Source organism: Eschrichtius robustus, chromosome 10 (genome assembly GCF_028021215.1).
Source record: "Eschrichtius robustus isolate mEscRob2 chromosome 10, mEscRob2.pri, whole genome shotgun sequence".
Taxonomy (NCBI): Eukaryota; Metazoa; Chordata; class Mammalia; order Artiodactyla; family Eschrichtiidae; genus Eschrichtius; species Eschrichtius robustus.
The window spans coordinates 2,076,754-2,099,059 of NC_090833.1; the positions used below are offsets into that span (position 1 = coordinate 2,076,754).

Consider the following 22,306-nt stretch of genomic DNA (forward strand, 5'->3'; position numbering starts at 1 on the left):
GAAGAGAAACACAGTATAAGGCAATGTTAGGAAACTTGAGATACAGGATTGAGATCCAATCGGTAAGGCATCACAAATCGTAAAAAGTAATTTGGGCTGCATTCAGCATAGCAAATGGACAATCTGAGCAAGCCGCAGCCTCGTGAAGATGGGGGAGTGGTGGCCGCACGGCCTGGGGAGCCCCGCGGGGGAGACGAGTGGGCAGCGCTGGCCCGGCTCTGGCTGTGGCCCTGGGGCAGCTCAGCGTGAGGTAACCGGTCTGAGTGCCCCGCTCCGGCCAGGCCCCCGCAGTGGCAGCTGCCCCCCACCGAGCTGGGCACGCGGGGGGTCCGAGGCCCACGTGCTGCCGGGCCTGGGGGGTGGGTCCCTGCGGGCTCCAGGCAGCCTCCCCGTGGGCCACCGTCCGCACCTTGAGCCCCTACCGCTCCCAGGGCGTCGCCCCATAAAAACCGCACCAATCCAAGCCGAGCCTCTGAGGAAAGCCTTTCACCCTAGACGGCAGCCTTGGCTGCCTCTCTGACACTGCCTTATTCTTTGGGTCTGGGGTTTCTCTATATGCTCTCGCTGTCCCTATAAAGTATCACAACGCAGGGCAGAAACAATGGGGAAGGCACTGGTGCGGGTTTGAACCAGTGTGTTGATGTTGGGCTGGGCCACCCCAAATCATCGAGTAGTTTTAGCTAAAAACGTAAACTTTAAAAAAAATAATAAGAGGGAGACTGCTTTGAATGATACACAAATGTATCTGCTCACAGTACAGCTTGAAGGTCCCCCACCCCAAAAAAGAAACCAAAAAAAAAAAACAGGACTGAGAGGCCACGGCCAAGCAAGCTGCTCACTCCAAGAAGCCGCGGCCCGCCTTGGGGAGGGAGGTGCTGACCACGGGCCGGCCAGCTCTGCGCGGTCACATACCGGGTGGCGGGTCCAGAGCAGATTTAGCCATCAATTATCAGGTGTCCGCAAATAAAGTTCTCAAAACATCTGTGCCTTTACCAAGGGAGGGGAGGGAAGAGGATACAGAAATGCTGGCAGTTATGTCGAATCCACCCCGAACCAGTCCTCGACGGCCACGGGTCCCAGCCAGGCGGGGAGGGTCTGTTACCACTCTTTCTTCTTCTCGTCCATGGACACGCCCCCGGGGCCCAGGGCCACCACCAGGAGCAAGCCTCCGATCACCGACATGGTCTGGAAAAAGTCGTACTTGAGGAAGTCATGCATGGGCTTGTAGACGGGAATGGTCCAGAAGGCGTTGAAATACACGTTGATGGCAAACAGCCACACGACGAGAGTCAAAGCGGCCAGCTTGGTTTTAAAGCCGATGGCCACCAAAATCATCAGAGCCGTGCCCACGATGTTCTGGAGAATCTGCACAGGTTGAAAGGTAAGCAATGGAAATAAACAGGCAGGTTCCAGCTGCCCGTGTCACTGCAGTCTGTGGGCCAGGGTGGAGTGACTCAGGGCGTGCCGAGAGCCGGCATTACAAGCAGGGAAGAAAATCATGTCTCCTGCGATGGGGGCAGCAGAGAAAGCAACGCTTTGAATTGAGAAAGGTTTGGGGAGGGGTAAAAGGTCTCCGATGAACAGGCTGGGATTCACCGGGACCTGCTCCAGTCTGAGCCCGGTGGACCTGTCAGTCACAACTGCAGTCCCCGGCGCTGCTTAGAACCAGACGCTCCCCCCTCCCCAGCACCAGGAGCCCCTCCTGGGGACCCCGCCCGGCCAGGGCCCCCCAGCTCTGTAAGCTCCTGGGGGACAGGGACAAAGCCTTCGACTCTGCAGCCCCAACAAAAAGGACACGATAAAGGCAGGAGCGTGAGGAAGGAAAGAGAAACAGGAGCCTGTGCCAGGAACCTTCACCGACAGCCTGGACGGACCCTTCAGCGAGGTCAGGGAGACTCGGGACTTAACTGGTTGGAAAGGCAGCTTCTTGGTGCACAAGAGCTTGGCAGTGTTCTGTTTCCTTTCACAGGACCATCCCAGTGGCCCCTCAGCTATGCTTAGTGCACAAGCCGGGAAGAGGGGGCAGCGCCCCTTCTAGAAGGACAGGGACCCGGCCAGGAACACTTACCGAGAAGAAGCTGGCGTCAAAGTGAAGGAGGGTCATGAACATCAAGACCAGCAAGACCCGGCCTCCGAGCTGCATGTACTGTTTGGGGGAGCTCTCGCGCATGGTGGGGACGCCCGCAAACATGCTCTTCCCTTCGGAACGGGACTCCGCCAGGAGAAGCAACAAGCCTCCGCCCAGGGCCAGGTTCCTGAGGAACGGACAGGCCACGCCAGTCGCTCAGGCTCATCAGGCTCCGTGAGCGCCCGGCGGCCCAGATCGGGAGACCCCGGCAGGAGCAGGGCCTCCGGTGACAACCGCGGACAGGGAAGCCCCACACGACTGGAGACATGGATGCATCCGCGCCACCCTCGGGATGGCCTGGCCTGGGCTCTCCTGCTGACCAGCTGGGCCCCTGGGAGCCAGTGCTTCACTTGGGCCCTTGTCGCCCTCGTGAGATACGGGGTCGGGAGGGACGACCTCGTTCTCACCTCTGTCCTGGGGGCTCTGGGTGGGGAAGGAGAAGGCTTCACCAACGTCCACTACAGATTCTAAGAAGCATGGTTTGGACCCAAAGAAACTTACTTCAACCAACAGTTACTGAGTTTAGAAACATGACGAAAGTGCACTAAGTCACCAGCCAGAAGGCACCTACCTCATCAGAAACTTCAAGTCCCATAAGATGCTGTAGGCAATCGTCTAAGGAGAACAGAGAAGAGAGAAACTTGAGTCTCGGCATTTTCAGACAGATCTGTATTTCTACAGAATTAACAGCATCAGGCAATTCTTCCAGCATAGGTGAGAATCTAAGTACAAGACGCACAAAACCCTTCCAGGACACCGGCAGCCCCAAGCTCAGTGTCTCTCAGGGTGCAGTGGTGGCCCCGGATCTAACAAGCCCCCGCTTCCTCGGAGCGGAGCCCAGGACGTCCTGGAGAACATGACGGCTCCGAGACAGCGGTCTGGAGTAGGTGTGTGACACACGCCACGTGAGTAGCTAGGTGCGCTCCTTTATGAATCAGGATGCTAACGAGACAGCGTCCTGGCTGCAGCCAACCCCGTGACTTGTCCCCTTGTCACAGGGAACTCAGGAAAGTGGCAACAGGTGGATGCCCGGAGTTCGGCCCCTTCCCAGGGTACTCGGCTGTCCGGCTCTCCTGAGCTTCCACGGCTCGCATGGAGGAAAATCCAGCAACTTCTCAGAAGAGAAAAGGAGTTCCAGGCAGACACACAGAGGGCTGAGAGGGGAGTGAGCCTGAGTCCTCACGAATGCCTTTTCGCCAGAAGCTCTGCTCTAACCAGAGAGAGGGTGAGACCCCAGCCACGTGCCGTTTACCTGCAGCGCGATGATGCCGAAGAGCCCAAAGCAGGCGTACTGCACGAAGTTCCTGCTCAACACCAGGATGCAGCCGGCTGGAAGGGAGGAGGGCGAGGGTCAGGGGACCGTGGCCACCTCCCCGGGCGCTCTGGCACAGCGGCAGCCCAACCGCCCGCCCCCCAAGCAAGAAGCATCTTCTGGGAGGATTCATGGTAGGCACGGGCCCCCCACACGCGTCCACTGGCCCTTCCTCATCAAAAACACTAGTCCGGAAAGTGGGTCCCTTGCTTACAGAGTCACTGCCCATCAGGAAGAAGCTCAGCTGTGGAGCTGCAGGACAGGCTGGCAAGCGCCAAGTCCCGTCCTTGCCCCCTAACGTGCAAGAGGGGGAGCGCTGCCGCCGGAAGACGGTCAGCAGGCGCAGAAGGCAGACCCGAGGCCAACGCAGCCGCACTGGCGCCTGATGCTCTCCCGTCTCTGTTTGCCTGTCGATCCTTCCCAGACACCCTGGCTCTGGGGTGCCTCGGCTCCTCGCTGGCCCACCCGGGCGCCCCCAGCTCCAGCACCTCCTGCTCTGGGCACTGGTCACAGGGCCTCAGAGCAACGCAGCCGGGACCACACAGAGCACCCAGCCGCGCGCGGCGGGCCCAGCTCCCAGGCCCGGGCTGCCGCCCTGGCGCGAGGAGCTGCCGACGCACAGCCCCGAGCGCCGGCGCCACTCACTCAGCTGTCCGAGCAGGTTGAGGAACACGAAGGAGGAGGCCAGCAGGTAGCCGCAGCTCCAGGTGGTGTCGATGTAGTCCCGCTGTTCGCCCCACTGGAACCACATGCGGATGCCGTCCTCCAGGAAGGTGCTGATCAGGCAGAGGCGCGCCACGTGCGGCAGGTACTGCTTGGTGACTCGCAGGAACTGCGGGGCCGCGGAAAGCCGAGGGTGAGGGGCCTGGCGCCCGCTCCCAGCACTGCCCAGCGGGTCCGGGCGCGGGACCACCCAAGCCTCCGTCCCGGAGACGAAGGAGCCCGAAGGCGATGCCACGGGCCCGTCCCCGACCTCCTCCGTCATCTCAGCTGCCGTGTGTGTGGCAACTACAGTCGTCACGCGTGGACCTGCCCTAGGACACAGGGCGTGGGCAAGGCAGATTCGCCCAGCGACAGACTGAACCGGCCCTCGGAGGCGACCCAGTCGAGGGTGTCTCTGCCGTGGCACTACCGCCTCTGCACCAGCTCGTTCTCTGTCGTGGGGCGTCCTGCGCCGAAGGCTGTGAGCTGCCTCCCCGGCCTCTCTACCCACCAGTTGCCGTGAGGAACCCCCGCTCCAACTGCGACAGCCCAGACACCTCCAGACACAGCCGCCTCCTGCTCCCTGCGGGCCACGCCCTTTACAACGGGTGATTAGGAAACGCACAGGCAAGGCGAAGCTGAGGTACAGGTGTCATGCGGGTGGACCACACGCACTTTCTCTCACCAAGCATTCGAAGCTGAGGTACAAAGGGAGAGAAAGCCTGTGACACACGATAACACAGCAGGAACTCGGGAGAAAGATCGGGGACCCACCCACACGAGTGACATGTCAGGAGCCAGAGTCTAAAGGGCATCGGTGAGTCTGACTCCTCAAAGGGACAGTTGAATGAATGTCACAGCCCCTCTTAGGCCGATTAAACCTGTCGTTGGGATAAACAAAGGTGTATATAAGAGCGTTTCTTGGTGTTTGGTGTTTTGAAGAGCTGCTTAAAGCCCTGGGAAGCGCTAAAGCTGTGCAACAGGGTTAACGAGCCTCGGGCTGCTTCGACCAGCCTTCCACTCGCCAGCTCTGGCTCGGTGTGCACAGAGAAGCCTCCCCGCCTCCGGGGATCTGGGCCACAGCAGCCTGGCCTGGCTGGCCTGGGAGGAGAGGAGAGAGAGGTGACAAGCCAGGTGTCCTCTCTCCTGTAGTCCTGGAGCTGGAGCCCCGAGGTGTCGCGTCTGCTCAGCCCCTGACCCCCACGGAAGCGGCGCCAGCGTCACAGTGAGGGAGAGACAGACGCGCAGACAGTCCAGCACGCAGGTACGGGCACGGAAGCAGTGGGGGAGACTGGAGCTCAGGGCTCTCATCCTGGCTGATACCCGCCCGCCAGCACACTGCGGACTGTGGACAGACCGCGTTACTTTGGGGGGAGGGGGCGGTCTCTACTGTCCTTCTAAAAGTGAGCACAGCTGGGTCCATGGTGGCGAAGATTCTTTCCAACTTTAGTGAGCAGAGGAGAAAAGGGAAGGGAAAGGACCCTGTTTAAAAAAAAAAAAAGAGGTCCTCAATACTCCTGTATGAATTCTGGAGTCCACGCAGAGAAGAAACACATCAGATCAGGGGCTGCGGGGACAGCTGACGCCACGTACGCTCCCGTTCCTGCCTCATGGCCCGAATGATTGCAGAATGCCCAGCAACGGTGTAATCACCCAGCCCGTCGAGAGACGAAGGGCACCTCCTCAGCTCTGATGCCCTGGCCCAGCCCAGGAGCCCGGGCGACGACACAGGCCTCGGCTCGGTGTCGAAACCGGGGAGAAGCCACGGCGAGGCCGGCAGAGCCCCACCGGACGGCTGTGCAGACTCGGACCCCCAGGCGGAGCCCGACTCGCCTCCGTGCGGCCCTGCGCCCCCGGGGGAGCGCGCCCACTGCGCCGCAGCCCACAAGACGAGACGGAGGCAGTGTTTAAAGCCTCCGAGACGCGTCTTAATTTGAGCGTCTGGGTCAAGAGGATTAAAGAGCGGCGAGAGAAGGTTCCCTTCGGACACGTAATTCATTCCTCCCTCCACGCGCAGACACGCCAAGGAGACAGACGTCTCTCTGCTTTGGAAAAACACGGCAAAAGTTCAGGCAGCTGTGCTCTGAACTAAGCACGAATCTGATTTTCAAAGTCATACGTGGCCTAGGTTTAGGGCTGACGATTTTATACGTCAGGCCGATCCAGAGCCTCTCTTAACCAGCCACCCGCTAATGAGCACCTGTTTGCACTGAACAGGAAAGAAAAAAACTAGGTGTGATAGAACATGAGACCAGACCCAATTTTAATCTTATTGCCTACACACATCTTGGTCTCAACGTGTGGCCCCTGAACCCACGTCACGCTGCCTTAGTGTCCCCCCGGCACAGTAGAAGAGCCCCCGAAGCAGGCACCCAGAAGCCACCTGGCCGGTGCACGTGCTAAGCCGGCCTCCCGCTCACACAAAGGGCCCGAAGGCCGGGGGCTGCCTGCTGCCCGCGCACCCGTGGCGGTCACCCGTTCGCTCCACTGGGGTAGCTACACCTGACCTGGGACATAACTCTGGGAATACGGTGATCATGTCCCACAAAGCACGGGAAAACCTACTTTCTCTTAGTATTCAGGACAAAAGGGACCTGAGGAAAGCAGTCTGCAATTCTTGTTTCATGAGAACTTGGAGGCGGAGGAAAGAGGCAGTCAGACTTCCTTGATCACCGAGGACTGGGGCTGCCCTTATCAAGGGCCAGCTCAAGCCTGCACATCCCAGAAGATTAGAACCTGTGGCCAGGTGACTTCCCGCACATCAGGCTGAGTCAGGGCTGGTACTGGAGCTCAGTGACTCACACATGTGCGTCCACCGAGACCCCCGAACCCCCAGTAAGTCTCCCTGAGCACTGCTCTGTAGGGTCACGCGGCACCTCAAGGTCCACGAAGAGATGTCAGCCGGCCCTGAGCTGGAGAGATGGCCTGGCTTTCTTTACTAAAAACCCACGTGGGACAAGGCGCCTACCAATAGGAAGGCAGCTCCAGGCTGCACCTGACCTTCCGGGAGAAGCCTCACCAACTACAGCCCCCGCACGCACGCCTCCACCCCATTCCCCAGAAGAGGCGGGGTGGCTTTTCTGAACCTCCTGTCTAAGATCGGCGAGCAAGGAGGAGTGAGTCAGCCGGCTCCTCTCCGCCCTCTCCGCACTCCTTTTTGGCATAAGGCAGGAAGCCCTTGTTGGGGAGGGGGTGACAGAGCAAAGGAACAAGAGGAAAACACTCAGCGGCCACCCACCACTGTCACCAGAACCCTACCACACTGATGGCCAGCCACGCACTGTTAATCCAGAGCCCTGAGACCTGGGGGCTGTGTACGCCCGGTTCAGTGTCCTGCCAAGGCCATCCTAGCTCTCCAGCGATTGACCAGAGGCCAAGGGGAGCTCCTGGGGGTGAGAGCTTCCAGGACTGGCTCTGTCCTGCCAGAGGACAGGTAGAAATACCAAAGGCCAGGGACCTCCCTGGTGGCGCAATGGTTAAGAATCCGCCTGCCAATGCAGGGGACACAGGTTCGATCCCTGGTCCAGGAGGATCCTACATGCCGCGGAACAACCAAGCCCGTGCGCCACAACTACTGAGCCTGCGCTCTAGAGCCCGCGTGCCACAACTACTGAAGCCCGTGCACCTAGAGCCCGTGCTCCGCAACAAGAGAAGCCACTGCAAAGAGAAGCCCGCGCACCACAACGAAGAGTAGCCCCCGCTCGCCGCAACTAGAGAAAGACCGCGCGTAGCAACGAAGACCCAATGCAGCCGAAAATAAGTAAATAAATAAATAAATTTATTTAAAAAAAAAAATACCGAAGGCCACACTGGAGAGCAAGGCCTCATGCAGGTTATCTGTCACCTTGGTGACGAACCACCAGGCAGAACCCATTAAGTGCTAATACTCCTATTTACCGGTGCAAATGTGCTTGCAAGTTACAGTCTGCAGACCGGCAGCGGGTTCCAGCTGCAGTGCACGTGCGTAATTTTGGATTGCCGAGATCGTTAGTCTCCGGCTCCTTCCGACCAGTCTCAGATGGCTTCCGAATGCCCAGCTCCCGCAGAGAGCACTCCCAGCACCTTCTCCAGCAGGGGGACTGTCCCTGGCCACCCAGGGCAAGGAGCTCGATGCCAAAGAGGCAGCTCGGGCACAGCCTGCCAGCGGGAAGTAACCAGACCACTCACCCTGCGCTCGCGCCTCTGCGGACCTGAAGGGAAGGTCGCAGGACGGCCAAGCCACGTGTGGACTCAACACATCGACCCACCACGTGCTGCGCGAGACCACACACACCTCCCTCTCTGCATCTAAAGATGGAAATGCTATGGCCAAGCTCCGGGATCCGGGGGCGCCAGAAGTAGTATATACGGAGGACCTGGCCCAGTGCGGGCGCATCGAAGATTCGGGATTATTGTCCTAACTCTCAGAGGACACACGGCCCTTTTGAGGTCCTGTTCACGGCAGCCCAGACTTTCTGGCCAAATCCTGTCACTTCATTTTTGCTTTTGTTTTCTGAAGACAAGGTTAGAAATGTCATATTATACGATCAGTGACTTTGATGACATTTCCCCAGTCCCTTCAAATTAGATCATTTTCATCTTAAAAGCCGGACTCGCAGCACCTTTATTGTTTTAATACTATGGGGGTAAATGTTAAAAACAAAAGCGCCACCCCGGATTTTGTCCATAGGAAGCCATTGCTTTGGCTCTGCCCCCAACTATCTGTCCACATCCTCCTCTCGCACCAAGCCTGCCGCCAGAAGAGGCTCCGAACTTTGGTTGTGACAGCACGCTGAGCCCCGCCCTCCTGAGTCACCCACAGAGGGCCACAGAGGGGTCCGCTGACAGCCGTCACCATCAGGGTGGGCTCTGGTGCTGAAAAAATGACAGCAGGAGCCTGCACTGCCCGCCAGACGCAGCCTTGGTCCACGCTGTTTCTCCGGGTTTTAGGCAGCGTGCCCTCTTACGATGCTAGTGCTTTGTGCGTTTCCCTTCATTTGTACCAGGAGAGGAACACCAGGCTTTAGAAGCACGTTGTGTGTGGTACTAGCCTCGAGGTCAGAGACTGGGTTTCTCCCAGGGCCGTGGCCCCAGGCCAGCCCAGGAGCCTCAGCACGCCTGGCCTCCCTTCCCATAGTAAACTGGTGCAGGCCAACCCTGTGTGCCCCTCAAGGGCCTTTCTGGTTCCAAGATTCGGCTTCTTTCATTGAAGGCAAACAAAATGCATGGAGAAAAAGAAGAAAGGATTATGTAAAAAGAGTCTGGTGGGTTTTTTTTTTTTTTTTTTTTTTGGCAGTAGGAGGGTTTATCATTTGATACTTGGCAGCAACTTGACTGGAGACATTTTATCTAGATTCGGTTATGAAATTCACTTGCAAAACCAGGGTTTTTCCGGGCTGCAGAGTGAGTGTACGAGGCTCTCATGACTCCCTTGGCTAAAAGGAGCCATCTTCTTAGGTAGTTGCTACTTGGGGAAACAAAATTGGGTCACTAAGATTATGGCAATGAAAACCGACAAACTAAGCAAGCCTACTTGACTTTTGAGAGCTTTCGATATGAATTGTTTTTGAGAGGGATACAATTTTTGGATTGTGTCTGTAAACACAAAATCATGACCTCAGGAAAAACTGTTTCTTCAAGTTGATATGTTTTATCCCCAAACTGGTTTTTAAAATATCAGCTCACAGGAAAGTAGCGCATAGGAGAACCCGACTGGGAGGCCACACAAGAGAGGTATCATCCCTCAAGGGAAACAACAGGAAATCTTGTTCACCAATAACTGATCAGAAAGCGCGCGCGCACACACGCACGCACGCACACACACACACACACACACACACACACACACCCTTCCAAGACGCCCAGCCTCGGAGTATGATGAATTAATACCACCCCCGTAAAAATAAAGAATTTAACCTCACTACTCTTAACTCTGGCAAAGCCACACACACATTAAGTGAACCAAAGAAAGAATGACAGTTGGGCCAGCCGTGGATCTTCCTGCAGAGATGGGGCTGGTCGTCTGTAGACATAACGGGATACTTTTAGAAGTGAAAGGTACACGACTGAATAATCACCACCACGTTCTTTGGACCAAGCTTGGTCGAAAGAGAGGGTGGAAGCTGCGTCCTTTCCCCTTTCCAGGATCCGGTTCTGTCCATCTAGTTTTTGAACACCTTTAATGGTGACTCAAGGGCCTGTTTCAAGGGCTTCCCTGTAGCTCGGAAGGCCACCTGTACATCCTTGGAAGGGGAAAAACAGGAAGATAGGCTTCCCCTCCTCCCAGGTTTGTGTACAGACAGATACCCATTCATTTCAGTCTCAGGGCAGAGTCCAAACAGGGAAGGAAAACGCAGGGAAGGGTCAAAGGGACCCTAGGAACCCAACACATCTGGGAAAGAGAAAAGAAAAAGTACTGTGGCTTTCTTCAGTGGGGTGCATACCAGGGCGCCCCCTTTCCTCTGGGAGGACCCCAGGCCTCCAGTCTGACCAACCCCCGTTCAGGATCAGCTCCCCAGCCCGCCCCCGAAGAGTGCCCAGTAAAAGGAAAAGCGTGCAGGGACCACCCAACAGTGTAGAATGCAGAGGACGCGCCCCACGCACCCCGGGGCCTCGGGCCCCTTCTCAGGAGCCGGGGAGGCAGCCGCCGACACCCCTCGGCTTCTAGGATGGCCCGGGCCGGGCCGGGGAGGACGGGCCCACCGAGCTGGGCGCCGAAGCAGGGGCCCGGGAACACACCCAGAGCCCGAGTGGGGGGACGGCGCAAGGGCAGGCTGGGCCCGGAGGCCGAGTCTGGGGGTGCCCCCGGCCGGGACGGGCGGCGAGCCCAGGAGGGAGGGCCCTGGTTGGGGGAGGGGGCGCGATCCCTCCGGTGAGATCGGGAGGGGTGAGGGCACGGCCCAGGCCTCGGGGCGGCCCTGCGGGCCGGGGGCCGGCTCCGGGGGCGGCCGGGGTCTCGGGGCCGGGCCCGGGGGGTGCAGGCGGACCGGGCGGGGGCCCCGGGGGAAATCCAGGAGAGGGGGCCGAGGCGGGCCGGGGGAGGGGGGCTCCGGGCGGGAGGCCCGGGGGAGGGGCCGGCCGAGCCCGTAGGCCGCACCTGGTCTGCGAAGTCCTCGGCCGTGCCCATCAGGTCGTTCTGGCCCATGGCGGCGGCGGGAGGCTCGGCTAGCTCGCTCGCTCGCTCCCTCGGCGCTCGGCCCGTCGGCGCCCGCGCCCGCGCCCGCTGCGGCCTCCACAGGAAGTGCCGGCGGCCGGCCTCGCTTCTCGTCCGCGGCTCCAGCGGCTGCCACGTAGGCCAAGCCTTAAAGGGGCCGCGCCGCGGGGCCCGCCCCGGCCGCGCCTTAAAGGGGCCGCGCGCCGCCCGCCGCGCTCAGGCCCCGCCCACCGCACTCGAGGCCCCGCCCTCCCCGCTCGAGGCTCCGCCCGCTCCTCCCTGAGGGCCGGCCTGCTGGAGACGCGCGGGTGCCCCAGCGGGCACTGTGACACTGTTCGGGCAGGGAAGGTCCCGGGATCAGGCCAGCACCCGGGGCTGAGGGGCGCCCCCAGGGTGGGGGATGGGCGCTCACCGGACGCGGTCCAGACTGAGCATGCTCAGTTCAGGGTCCGACTCGGCTCGGGCTAGCGGTGCACCCCAGCGCCCAGTGGCGGGACAGGGAGGCCGGGAGTCTCCCCGCAAGACACCATGGAAAAGTACCAGGTGCCGAGTTGTCCGCTGGTGGGGAGGCGGGGGCGACGAGGGGCCGACGGTCAGGGGCGAGCCCAGGACCTGGATCTCCTGCCGCCACCCCCGGCCCCCTACCGGTTTAACGGTCACGAGGGGCCAGCGGCCAGGTCCAACCCCAAGGAGGCAAGGGGCCCGTGTTGCGGCCAGTGTCTGCTTCTAGCTCATAGGGTGACCTCGGGTACCTCCAGACGTGACCTCCGCGGTGCCCTTTGCCCCTCTGGGCCTGGGTTTCCCCCTTTCTAAAATGGTGGATGAAATTAAGGCCTCTCCAGTCTGAATATGGAGGATGGAGGACACCTTCATCCTTTTCACCCATGGGTCCATGTGCTTCGGCCCATAAAGACAGGACACCCTAGAACGTCCAGAATTCATAATCAGACGCCCCCAGACTCCTAAAACACCCCATCAGTAGTCCCTAGCTGGGGGAACTTGGGCCTTTTCCAGGGCCTGTGAAAATGTTTAGGACGTGAAAAATTCACAAAACAAAAGGAAAGCTGCAAAATAAAAATAAATGAATGTTTAACTAAGATGTCAATTTTTTTAACTGTTAGAGTCAGTCTCTGTAAAAAATTCAGTAATTTGAGAATAATTGGTCAGTTAGAGTTTTCTCACTTTGTGAGAATTCCCTTTGTGTGGGAGACTATGGGGTGTCAGCCAGTGGTAAAGCAGGTGAGCTTCTGGGTGACCAGAGAATTTTAAAAGTAGTTACTTTTTCAGGGGGGGGGAAAAAAAAAGACTTGATCCGAAGACAGGGGTGCATTTTACCGTTTAATTTGCCCCTTAAGAATGCTTAAGTGTGCATTCTTACACCAGCGTAAGCTGCTCAGTACAACACCCCTGTTATTCCCTGAGCAGGATTCAGGCTGCCACAGGGGCTGGATTACAGAATCCTGAAACTTTTCTGGACTCTGAGAATCCTTAGACGCGGGGTTCCACCCCCTATGTGCCCTCCTCGGCATCCTGCCCCCTTCCCCCCATCCTCTGATGACTGTAATCCCATCATTCACCCTCACCTATCCCTCAGCCTCCTTGTGCAGAGTTCTGGCATGGCGGCCATCTCTCTGCAGGTCTGGCTCGATGCGCCAGCTCTGGAGTCAGACCCTAGAGTTCCAGTCGACTCCCGGCCCTCTCAGTTATTAGTGTTGTAGCCTCAGGCAAGGACCCTGCTCCCTGTGCCTCAGTTTCCTCCAGTGTAAACAAGGAGATAGCAACAGCGCCGACTGCGTGGGTGGCTGTAAAGTGCTTGGCACGTGCCAGGCACACACACGGCTGTGACTATGATTGCACCAATTATGGACCAGTTACTTTCTTGTTTGGTTGCCCAGTTTGGAGGTGGATGCCGGAAGCTGGGATCCTAGGGGGCTAGAGAGAGTGAATAAACCCTCTGCCCCAGGGAGGTGCTGGCTCTTGAATGCCTTGCAGGTCCTCACCACAGACTGGAGAAGGGGTGTGGGGTGGTGGACAGAGCTCCAGAGTCGACCTCAAAGAGATGGGCTTGGGTTCTGCCTTCACAGGCCTCCTCAGCCTTCTGGGCCATTTCCTCGTTTGCCAGCCCACGAGGGAAGTCAGTTAGGAGGACCGGAAAAGACACTGGAGGTGGGCACGCTTTGGAAAGTGAAAAGATGTGTACGCTTTCCTGAAAGCTTCTCTTTTGCTGGTAGATTTTGGACTGGCTGAATCCTGGGGCCTTGGGGGTGAACCTTCTGGTGGAGGAGACAAAAACCAAAGTAAAGCACGTGATAAAGCAGGTAAGAGGCCGTGCCTGTGGCACCCAGTGGGGCTGGCTCCCCAAACACACACCGATCATCCCCATGTTAGAGAAAGGCGATGTGACAGCGGGTTCCTCTCCGCCAGCAGTCACGAAGGAAGATCCAGCGGGCTGGGGGGGCGGATAGACGGGGATGGGGGGTGACACGAGGCTCCTCGGGCTTCCCCGCCGACTCACCTCTCTCACCTTGATGGAGAAGGAATGCTCACGTTCGCTCCACCAGCAACCATACCCACCATTGACGCGGACATCGCGCCCGGCATCAGCATCGTCTTCTTTCATCTCCCGCCACCTCAGCAAAGCGGGACTGATGACCCCGCTTTACAGCCAAGGATAGGGAGGCTGGAGCGGGTGGCCAGGGACTTGCCCAAGGTCACACAGGTTTAAGGACAGAACGCTGACCCCGGGCCCTTCCTTCACCTCCTCACCAGGGCTGGCACGGCCGGGTGGAGTGCACACCTGCAGGAGGAGAGCCCTTAGCGTGTCCAAGACCAGGCAGTCCAGACGAATGGAGGGTCTAGGGAAGAGCTTCGCTGGTGGCCGCTGCGGGCGCCCTTCCCCCCTGCCAGGCCTCCCGTCTGTGCAGCAGCTCAGCCCCGAGGCAGCAGGGCTGGAAGTCCTACCGGCCTCCTGCTCCATTGCTGGCTGGCTGTGGGGTTGCCCCGTTGTCTCACGGGCCCATGGGGCAGGATGGGTGACTGCCTTCACCATCAAGGAGCTTTACTCTTTTTTTTGAATTTTATTTTATTTATTTTTTTATACAGCAGGTTATTAGTTATCCATTTTATACATATTAGTGTATATGTCAATCCCAAGGAGGTTTTTTAAAAGTCAGTCAATCTTTCTAAACAAAATGGAGGAACGGGGTTGTATATCCTTTCAGGGTTTTTTGGTAAGCATTTATAAAATTCTTGGTTTTTTACAAGAATCGTGCTGGGACTTCCCTGGTGGCCCAGTGGCTAAGACTCTGCGCTCCCAGTGCAGGGGCCCCGGGTTTGATCCCTGGTCAGGGAACTAGATCCCACATGCTGCAACTAAGGTCCCGCACGCGACAATGAAGATCCCACGTGCCGCAACTAAGGTCCCGCACGCAACAATGAAGATCCCACGTGCCGCAACTAAGGTCCCGCACGCGACAATGAAGATCCCACGTGCCGCAACTAAGATCCAGATAAATAAATAAATAAATAAATAAATAAATAAATAAATAAATAAATAAATAAATATTAAAAGAAAGAATGGTGCTGAACTTGATAATGTGCTTTTCCCCACTCAGTGTATGGCAGATGTTGTTGGTACTGCTGACACATCTTCCTCCTTCCCTGGCTCTGGTGGCCGTATGGACCCCCCGCTTGATGTACCATGGCTGACCCAACCCATCCACTCAGGGCGATAAGGGCTTAGCTTGTTCTCGATTTTTCACTCTGTATAAGCAACTCTGATAAACAACCTTATAGTTAATTTTTTTGAGGACCCATGATTTTCTTGGGATAAATTCCTAGGGGTGGGATTTCTAGGTCAAAAGAGGTGGTAATTTGAAGGCTTTCAGTATGTTTTTGGCCAAAATGACTTCAGCACGAGCCCCTGGAACAGAAGGAAGGGATGCATGGTGCCGCCGCATCTGGGGTCTTTACGTGGATTGGGGAATCACCCACTAACTGCATTTTCATCTACGATCACCCCAGTTACAGGAGTTTTTCATTTGTAAATCTTATGAGCAAAAGTTCTGGGTAAGGATCTGGTAAGATGCGGTGACAGTATGAACCCACAGTCTTTGCCACCAAGTATGTTGCAGACTCAAAGTTCGGTGCTGCCCTGACCACCACTCTCTCTCCCTCTCCACGCGTTCCCCACCGCCCACATTCAGTGACAGGGACAAGCCTCCCAATACGGATGAGGAATACAGTGAAGAGGCTGATACTTTGCCGACCAGAGCAGAGCTCTTTGGCTCTGGGGGCAACACGTTGTTTTCTCCCCTGCTTTCAAGATGGTCTGAAAATGGATCCTCTAATGATTCCTTGGAGGTTATGTTATGTTATCCTAAACTTATCCTTGCAATAGGAGCAAAGGTGATCTCATTGCTCAAAGGATTTTTGGATCCCTTCCTTAGGAACATCTCCAGGCCCCATCTGGTGGCATGTGATGGGGCATGAATATAGGCGCCTGGCAGCCCTGGTGAATAATGATGGTGATGATGATAGTGGTGGTGATAATGGTGATGGTGATGGCGGTGGTGGTGATGGTGGTGGTGGTGGCAGTGGCGATGGTGGTGGCGGTGGCGATGGTGATGGTGGTGGTGATGGTGGTGGTGGTGGTGATGGTGGTGGTGATGGTGGTAGTGGTGGTGGCGGTGGCGGTGGCGATGGCGGTGGTGGTGGCGGTGGCGGTGGTGGTGGTGATGATGTGGTGATGATGTGGTGATGGTGGTGGTGATGATAGTGATTATGATGGTGATGGTGATGGTGATGGTGGTGGTGATGGTGGTGGTGGTGATGGTGGTGGTGGTGGTGATGGTGGTGGTGGTGATGGTGATGATGTGGTGATGATGTGGTGATGGTGGTGGTGATGATAGTGATTATGATGGTGATGGTGATGGTGGTGGTGGTGGTGATGGTGATGGTGGTGGTGATGGTGGTGGTGGTGATGGTGGTGGTGGTGGTGATGGTGGTGGTGGTGATGGTGATGATGTGGTGATGATGTGGTGATGGTGGTGGTGATGATAGTGATTATGATGGTGATGGTGGTGGTGGTGATGGTGGTGGTGATGGTGATGGTGGTGCTGGTGCTGGTGGTGGTGGCGGTGGCGGTGGCGATGGTGATGGTGGTGGTGGTGGTGGTGGTGATGGTGATGATGTGGTGATGGTGGTGGTGATGATAGTGATTATGATGGTGATGGTGGTGGTGGTGATGGTGGTGGTGGTGGTGGTGGTGGTGATGGTGGTGGTGGTGGTGGTGATGGTGGCGATGGCGATGGTGGTGGTGGTGGTGGTGGTGGTGGTGGTGGCGATGGCGATGGTGGTGGTGGTGGTGGCGGTGGTGATGGTGATGGTGGCGGTGGCGGTGGTGATGGCGGTGGTGGCGGTGGTGGTGGTGGTGGTGGTGGAGATGGTGATGGTGGTGGTGGTGGTGGCGGTGGTGGTGGTGGTGGCGGTGGTGATGGTGATGGTGGCGGTGGCGATGGTGATGGCGGTAGTGGTGGTGGTGGCGGTGGTGGTGGTGGTGGTGATGGTGATGATGTGGTGATGGTGGTGGTGATGATAGTGATTATGATGGTAATGGTGATGGTGGTGGTGGTGATGGTGATGATGTGGTGATGCAGGTGATGATAGTGATTATGATGGTGATGGTGATGGTGATGGTGGTGGTGGTGATGGTGGTGGTGATGGTGGTGATGGCGGTGGTGATGGTGGTGATGGCGGTCATGATGATGACGGGGGTGTTTACTGCACGTTTACCAACCTAGTGCTCTTGTGCCCCTGCAGGTGGAGTGCATTGACGAGCATCAGGCCAACGAGGCCCTGGAGGAGGTAACTCTCTGGGTGGTTCCCTCTCTACAGGACATGATGCAGGACACACAGAGACTGTTCTGCACCCCACTGTGGCGTGATGGGTGGAAGCCTGGTGGAGGCATGGAGGGTCAGAACCAGCTCTTGCCCTGTGCTATGAAGTCAGAGGCCCCCAGGTCATGAAGGGAGTCTGTGTACGAAACACTCATTTCTAAATCCAGGTGCTGACAACTTAGAATATATGTTCTCAGAGAAAATGATTACCTTTAAATGTTGGCTAGGTCCCTAGGCTGAGGTACCAATAACCATCTTTTAAAAGATTTTTTTCTTCAATTGTAAAAGTATGAGTTACAATAGAACATTTGGAAAATAGAGAATTGGTTAACAAAGAAAATATAAACTCTTTTACGTTCCTTAAATCTGCCAGTCAGAACTGACAGTAACATCCTGATTTATAATAATAGCAGAAACAGCTGCATATACTTCGATCTGCCGGCAAAGGCTCTGCGTCATTTTTCTCTGCTTTTCTTCAATTTCACGAGGTTAAATGTCTCCCTTCCTATCTAATGGTCACTTGTTTGTCTTTTTTCCGAAATCACCAGCTTTTGAGCTTTGCCAGCAAACAGCTCTTCTGTCCACAGTATGTCTGACACGTGGTGATGGACCCAGGCCACATTCATGAAAGAAAGAATGTGGGGGGCCGTCCCGCACGCCCCCCCAGCATCACAGCCCCCTCTCCCTCCCCCACCCCACTAGGCGACCTCCTTTCACACCCAACCTGCCATCATAAGCAGCTGTCCGTCTGGCCTAAGTTGCTAAGGGAGCCGTTTCTGCTGCCTAATTGTGTTCGTTTGCAAAGCACTTTGAGCTGAGGGCAGGGGCCCTGGGACCTCTAGTGTACACAGCCAGGAGGCCAGGTGGCCTGGACACAGCAGCAGCGGCCGGCCTCCCGTTGGCCACGCGCCCTTCTTCAGCCAACCTGGACTGTGTTTGTTTCCAGCGCGCCAGGCACTCTGCCTGCATCGGCTTCCCTAGTCCTCCTGACTCCCCTGTGAGGCAGATACCACCGTTACTGCCGTTTCCAGATGAGGCTGGGAGGCTCAGAGAGGTTGAGGAGCCTCTCCGCAGTCACACAGCACAGCCAGCACGTGCCAGAGACAGGACCTACCCTGGGCTGTCTGGCCCCTAACCTCCGGCTGCCCACCCTCCCTGGGCCCGCGCTCAGAGCTGGAAGCTTGTGGTTTTTGTTGGGACGTGTGACAGAGAAGCGCCTCTAGAAGCAGTGTTTCCCTAACATCTCCACTTTCTCTGGCCTCGCCCCGCAGTTGATGCCGCTGCTGAAGCTTCAGCACGCCCACGTCTCCATCTACCAGGAGCTCTTCATCGTGTGGAACAGTGAGGTGGGTCAGAGCCGACCCCGCGGGCTCAGCAGGCACTCGGGGCGGGCACAGAGCACCCCCCGCCGTGCGCCTCCAGCGCCAATGGCCGCGGCGCTAAGCGCGGCTCCCCCGACTCAGCGCTCACTGGGCCACGCCGGGGGCTCTCTGGGCATCATCTCACGTGCGCCCCACAGCCTCTGCGTAGGAGGGTCACTGTCCCACTTTCTGGAAGAAGTGGAGGCTGGGAGAAACCAGCTGGCGACAACCGAGCAGGATTCCAGTCTGGGTCTGGTTGCCCCGAGCCCCGTGCTTGGTCCCATCGGCGGGCTGACTTCTCATCTTCAAGGAGCCGGAAGCTTGCCGGTTACTCCACATGGGGCTGAGCTGGGGGATGCGGGGGGCTGGAGGGGAAGGGGGCCAGGTGTGACCCCACAGTCAGACCCCCATCTGGGCTGACAACCAAGGGAGGGCCCGGGAGGAGTGGAGGGGCCCCCTCCCCTTCAGCTGGGCCCTGAGGAAAGCCGTGGGGAGGGACCCTCACCACCTGTACCCCCAAGTATTTTCTGAGCACCCCTTCACGCTCTCAAGGGGGACACAGAGAAGCCAAGAGGACATGTCACTGCGGGAGGGAAGGCAGGGTGCTCTGAGAGGCCTGACGGGGGCTGCTGGGGTCCTGTCGGGTGCAGGCCCCTCAGAGGGAGGAGTGGATCTCAGCTGAGCCCTAAGGGATGAAGGGCCCGGTGCCCCAGGCACAGTGGTCTACGTGTGCGGTGGCCAGGAGACCCCGCGCACCTTTAGGAAAAGTCCATGCGGCTTAGTGTAGATGGGGGGGTAGGGGGTGGGGGGAGGAGAGAGGAGGCGGAGGCGGGAACTGCTCAGGAGGGCCTGTCCCACCCCCCCCCTCCCAGAAGGGGGCATCCTCCCATAGCCACTGCCGGTGGTGGCCTGGCTGGGAGGAAAGACCTGGAGCGGGTGACGGCCCGGAAGCCCCCAGGCCTGGGCCTCTGGGGGCCAGAACTCGGCACCTGGCTAAGGGGCTGTGTCCCCTGCAGATCTCCTCTCTGTTCCTTTGCCTGGTGATGGAGTTCCACGAGGGAAGCTTCCAGGATGTCATTGAGAAGAAGAGGGCGGCAAAGAGAGTCATTGACTCCCAGGTAAGACAGACTCTCTGGGGCACCAGGCCTGGGGGCTGCCTGGACCCTGTGATGCCACAGGCCCCACAGCGGGGGGTAGAGGGGCAGGCACCAATGGAGTCTGGTCTCATTTCTTCTGACAGTTATGAATGAAGGTATTTGCATACCGTAATGTGCACAGATCTTAAGTGTACACCTTGGTGCGTTCTGCATAGGCAGACACTCCCGTCCCCTCCCTCACATGAGGTCAGAGCGTTCCTGGACCTCCAGACAGTCCCAGCCAGTACCAGCCAGGGTTCGACTTCGGCCTCCAGAGATCCTTCTGCCTATCCCTGAAGTTCTCATAAATGGGCTCATACAGCACGTTGTCTGCTTGTGTCTGGTTTCTCACGTTCATCCCGTGCTTTGAGATTTACCCACCTGTGAGTGTATCAGGAGATCATCCCTCCCCATGGCCAGGGGCCGCTCTGTCGATGGCCACGTCACCATCAGTGTATCTGGTCCAGCGCTGTGAGCATCTGGGTTGCTTCCAGTTTGGGGCTATTATGAAGAAGGGCTGCCATGAACACTGCTGGGCATGTGTTTTGATGGACCTAAGCCTTCATTTTCTGGGTGACCATGGAGTTGTTGGGTCACAGAGTCGGCGCGTGTGCTGCCGTAGCCAGTGTCCCAGTTTTCCAGGATGGTTGGTTGACTCGGTGTTGACTCTCATCCCAAGTTGTGAGTCTTCCGGCTCTGCATCCTGGCCCACATTTCACTGTGTCAGTCTTCTTAATTTTAATTAAAAATTACATTTTAGTTTCAATTATTTTGAGTAGTCATGGTGAGCACTTTTTGGCCATTTGGAAATCTTCTTTTGTGCCTGTTCAGGTCTCTTGCCCATTTAAACATTAGGGTTGTCCGTCTTTTCTTGTTGATTTGTCGGAGCTCTTTATATATTATGGACATGGTGTCCAGATGTCCTCTCCCAGTCTGTGGCTTGCCAGTTCACTTTCTTAATTGTAATGAACTCTGGTTCATCAGTGTTTCCTCTGTGGTTGGTGCCTTCTGAGCCTTTAGAGAAGCCTTCCCCGCCCCAAGGTCATGACAATATTTTCCTCTGTTGCCCTTGGAGCTGGTTCCATCTTGCTTTCACATTTAGGTCTATGACCCACCCCAAATAAATTTTGCCTGCTTTTGCTCTGAACATGCCTCTGTTCTGTTGGGCCTCCAGGCACTGCGACCCTGCTGGGGGGTTCCAAGGGGCACGCAGCTCCTCTCCCAAAGTGGGCCTCAGAGACAGCCTCTGAGTGGGTTTCAAACTTTCTGTTTGTAGTAGAACCCTGTCGAGCACAAAAATGTTCTCAGAACTCCCAGTAAGGAAAGCAGAGCTACTCTAGTCAGGGGTCTGGGGGTCAGTGGAAGGTGGAGTGGCAGGAACCCCGGGGTCCCGCCTGCTCAGCCCCTCTCTTGACACCCCAGGTGGAATCCAGGGTTCCTAGGAACATGGTTTGAAAATCACTGCCCTGGAAACCAGGTGGATCTTGTGTCTGACACAAACTGCTTTCAGAATGTTCTCTCTCAGGGCTCTTTCCATTCTAATGCCCTGGAGAGGCAAACCCCAAGTAGCAGCTGCAGACTTCAGCATCTCTGGTACCCATGGGGTGGGGCCCGGGCGAGCCTAGAGCCCCAGGGCCCCCAGGTCTCCTGGAGACAGGAGTGGGGGTCTGGAGACCAGGGCGTCGCCAGCTAACAGGGCATTTCTGTCCGGAGGGCCTTGAAGCAGCCTGCAGCAGAAGCTCCTGCACTGGCTCTGAGCTGTTGGCCGCTCACTTCAGGCCCATCTCAAGACGCAGGGCGGGAACTGGCCGCGACCCTGCTGGCTGCTCCGAGTGGCCACTGACCTGCCTAAGAAGAGCAGCTGGGAGGCCCACCTGGGAGCTTTCAGGTCCCCCAGTCCTGGCATCTCTCGCTCTTTCCCCAGTGGATGCAGAACATGCTGGGCCAGGTGTTGAATGCGCTGGAGTACCTGCACCAGCTGGACATTATCCACAGGTGACCGGGTGGCCAGCCTACCTGAGGAGAAAAGGCACCTCCTGGGGGTGGCACCTCCTGGTGGCAGCGCCTGGGCGCGGGCCCAAGGGAGAGAGGTGCACCTGGGACAAGGATGGGCCCCTCCCCCTCCCAGAGCACCTCCCTGGCTTAAAGAGAATGTCACCCCCTCCACGACCCTCCCCATGCACAGACCTGGCAGTTGGTTCTAAAGTGCAAGGGAAGAACCAGATAACAGCACTGAGGAAGAGATTAGGCCGCCCGAGGGCCTCTGGGCACTCCCAGGCTGAGCTTTCGACCTGCCAGTTTCATTCTCCGGAATCGTGATTTGAAGGATCAGTGCCATATTTAAAGGAGGAGAGAAAACTGTGTGAATCAAATGTAGGAAGGAAATGCTCGAGATTCCGTGTTAATGTCACTGGACCTTATGAAATGATGGAAAGCCAGGCCCCAAACAAACTCGCAGCTGAGATCTGGAAGGACATTAGCGGAGGGACCACGGGAGGATCGGGTGTTTCCTTACTTGTAGTTGGCTTGTTTTTCCCATTTGAAATAACAGTATATTTATGCTTACAGGAAACGATATTTAAAAAGTGGCTGAACAGGGCATTTACTGAGGAGAGAGGAGGAGGGGTGTGGGCTGCT

The 22,306-nt window shown here is 57.2% G+C and overlaps 2 protein-coding genes across 2 annotated transcripts in view; one reads left to right on the forward strand and one right to left on the reverse strand.

Moving 5' to 3' along the window:
* Positions 1-11,410, reverse strand: SURF4 (surfeit 4). Its single transcript, XM_068553638.1, has 6 exons — positions 11,218-11,410; positions 4,086-4,272; positions 3,381-3,457; positions 2,700-2,743; positions 2,069-2,255; positions 1-1,365 (listed from the first exon to the last, which is right to left on the reverse strand). The coding sequence occupies exons 1-6, from the start codon at positions 11,263-11,265 to the stop codon at positions 1,099-1,101; spliced, it is 810 nt and encodes a 269-aa protein (XP_068409739.1). The 5' UTR covers positions 11,266-11,410; the 3' UTR covers positions 1-1,098.
* Positions 11,264-22,306, forward strand: part of STKLD1 (serine/threonine kinase like domain containing 1) — a 21,131-nt gene continuing 10,088 nt past the window's right edge. The window contains 7 exon segments of the mRNA XM_068553224.1: positions 11,264-11,410; positions 11,743-11,817; positions 13,506-13,592; positions 17,095-17,139; positions 18,444-18,518; positions 19,550-19,651; positions 21,594-21,664. Coding sequence (XP_068409325.1) covers positions 11,264-11,410; positions 11,743-11,817; positions 13,506-13,592; positions 17,095-17,139; positions 18,444-18,518; positions 19,550-19,651; positions 21,594-21,664 — 602 coding nt within the window.

Bases quoted from the DNA above. Each gene is read 5' to 3' on its own strand.
- SURF4 (XM_068553638.1), bottom strand. From the start codon at position 11,265: ATGGGCCAGAACGACCTGATGGGCACGGCCGAGGACTTCGCAGACCAG. The intron at 2,744-3,380 runs GTAAACGGCACG...TGTTCTCCTTAG, and splicing joins TCGGCATCATCGCGCTGCAG to ACGATTGCCTACAGCATCTT. The intron at 1,366-2,068 runs GTAAGTGTTCCT...CAACCTGTGCAG, and splicing joins TTGACGCCAGCTTCTTCTCG to ATTCTCCAGAACATCGTGGG.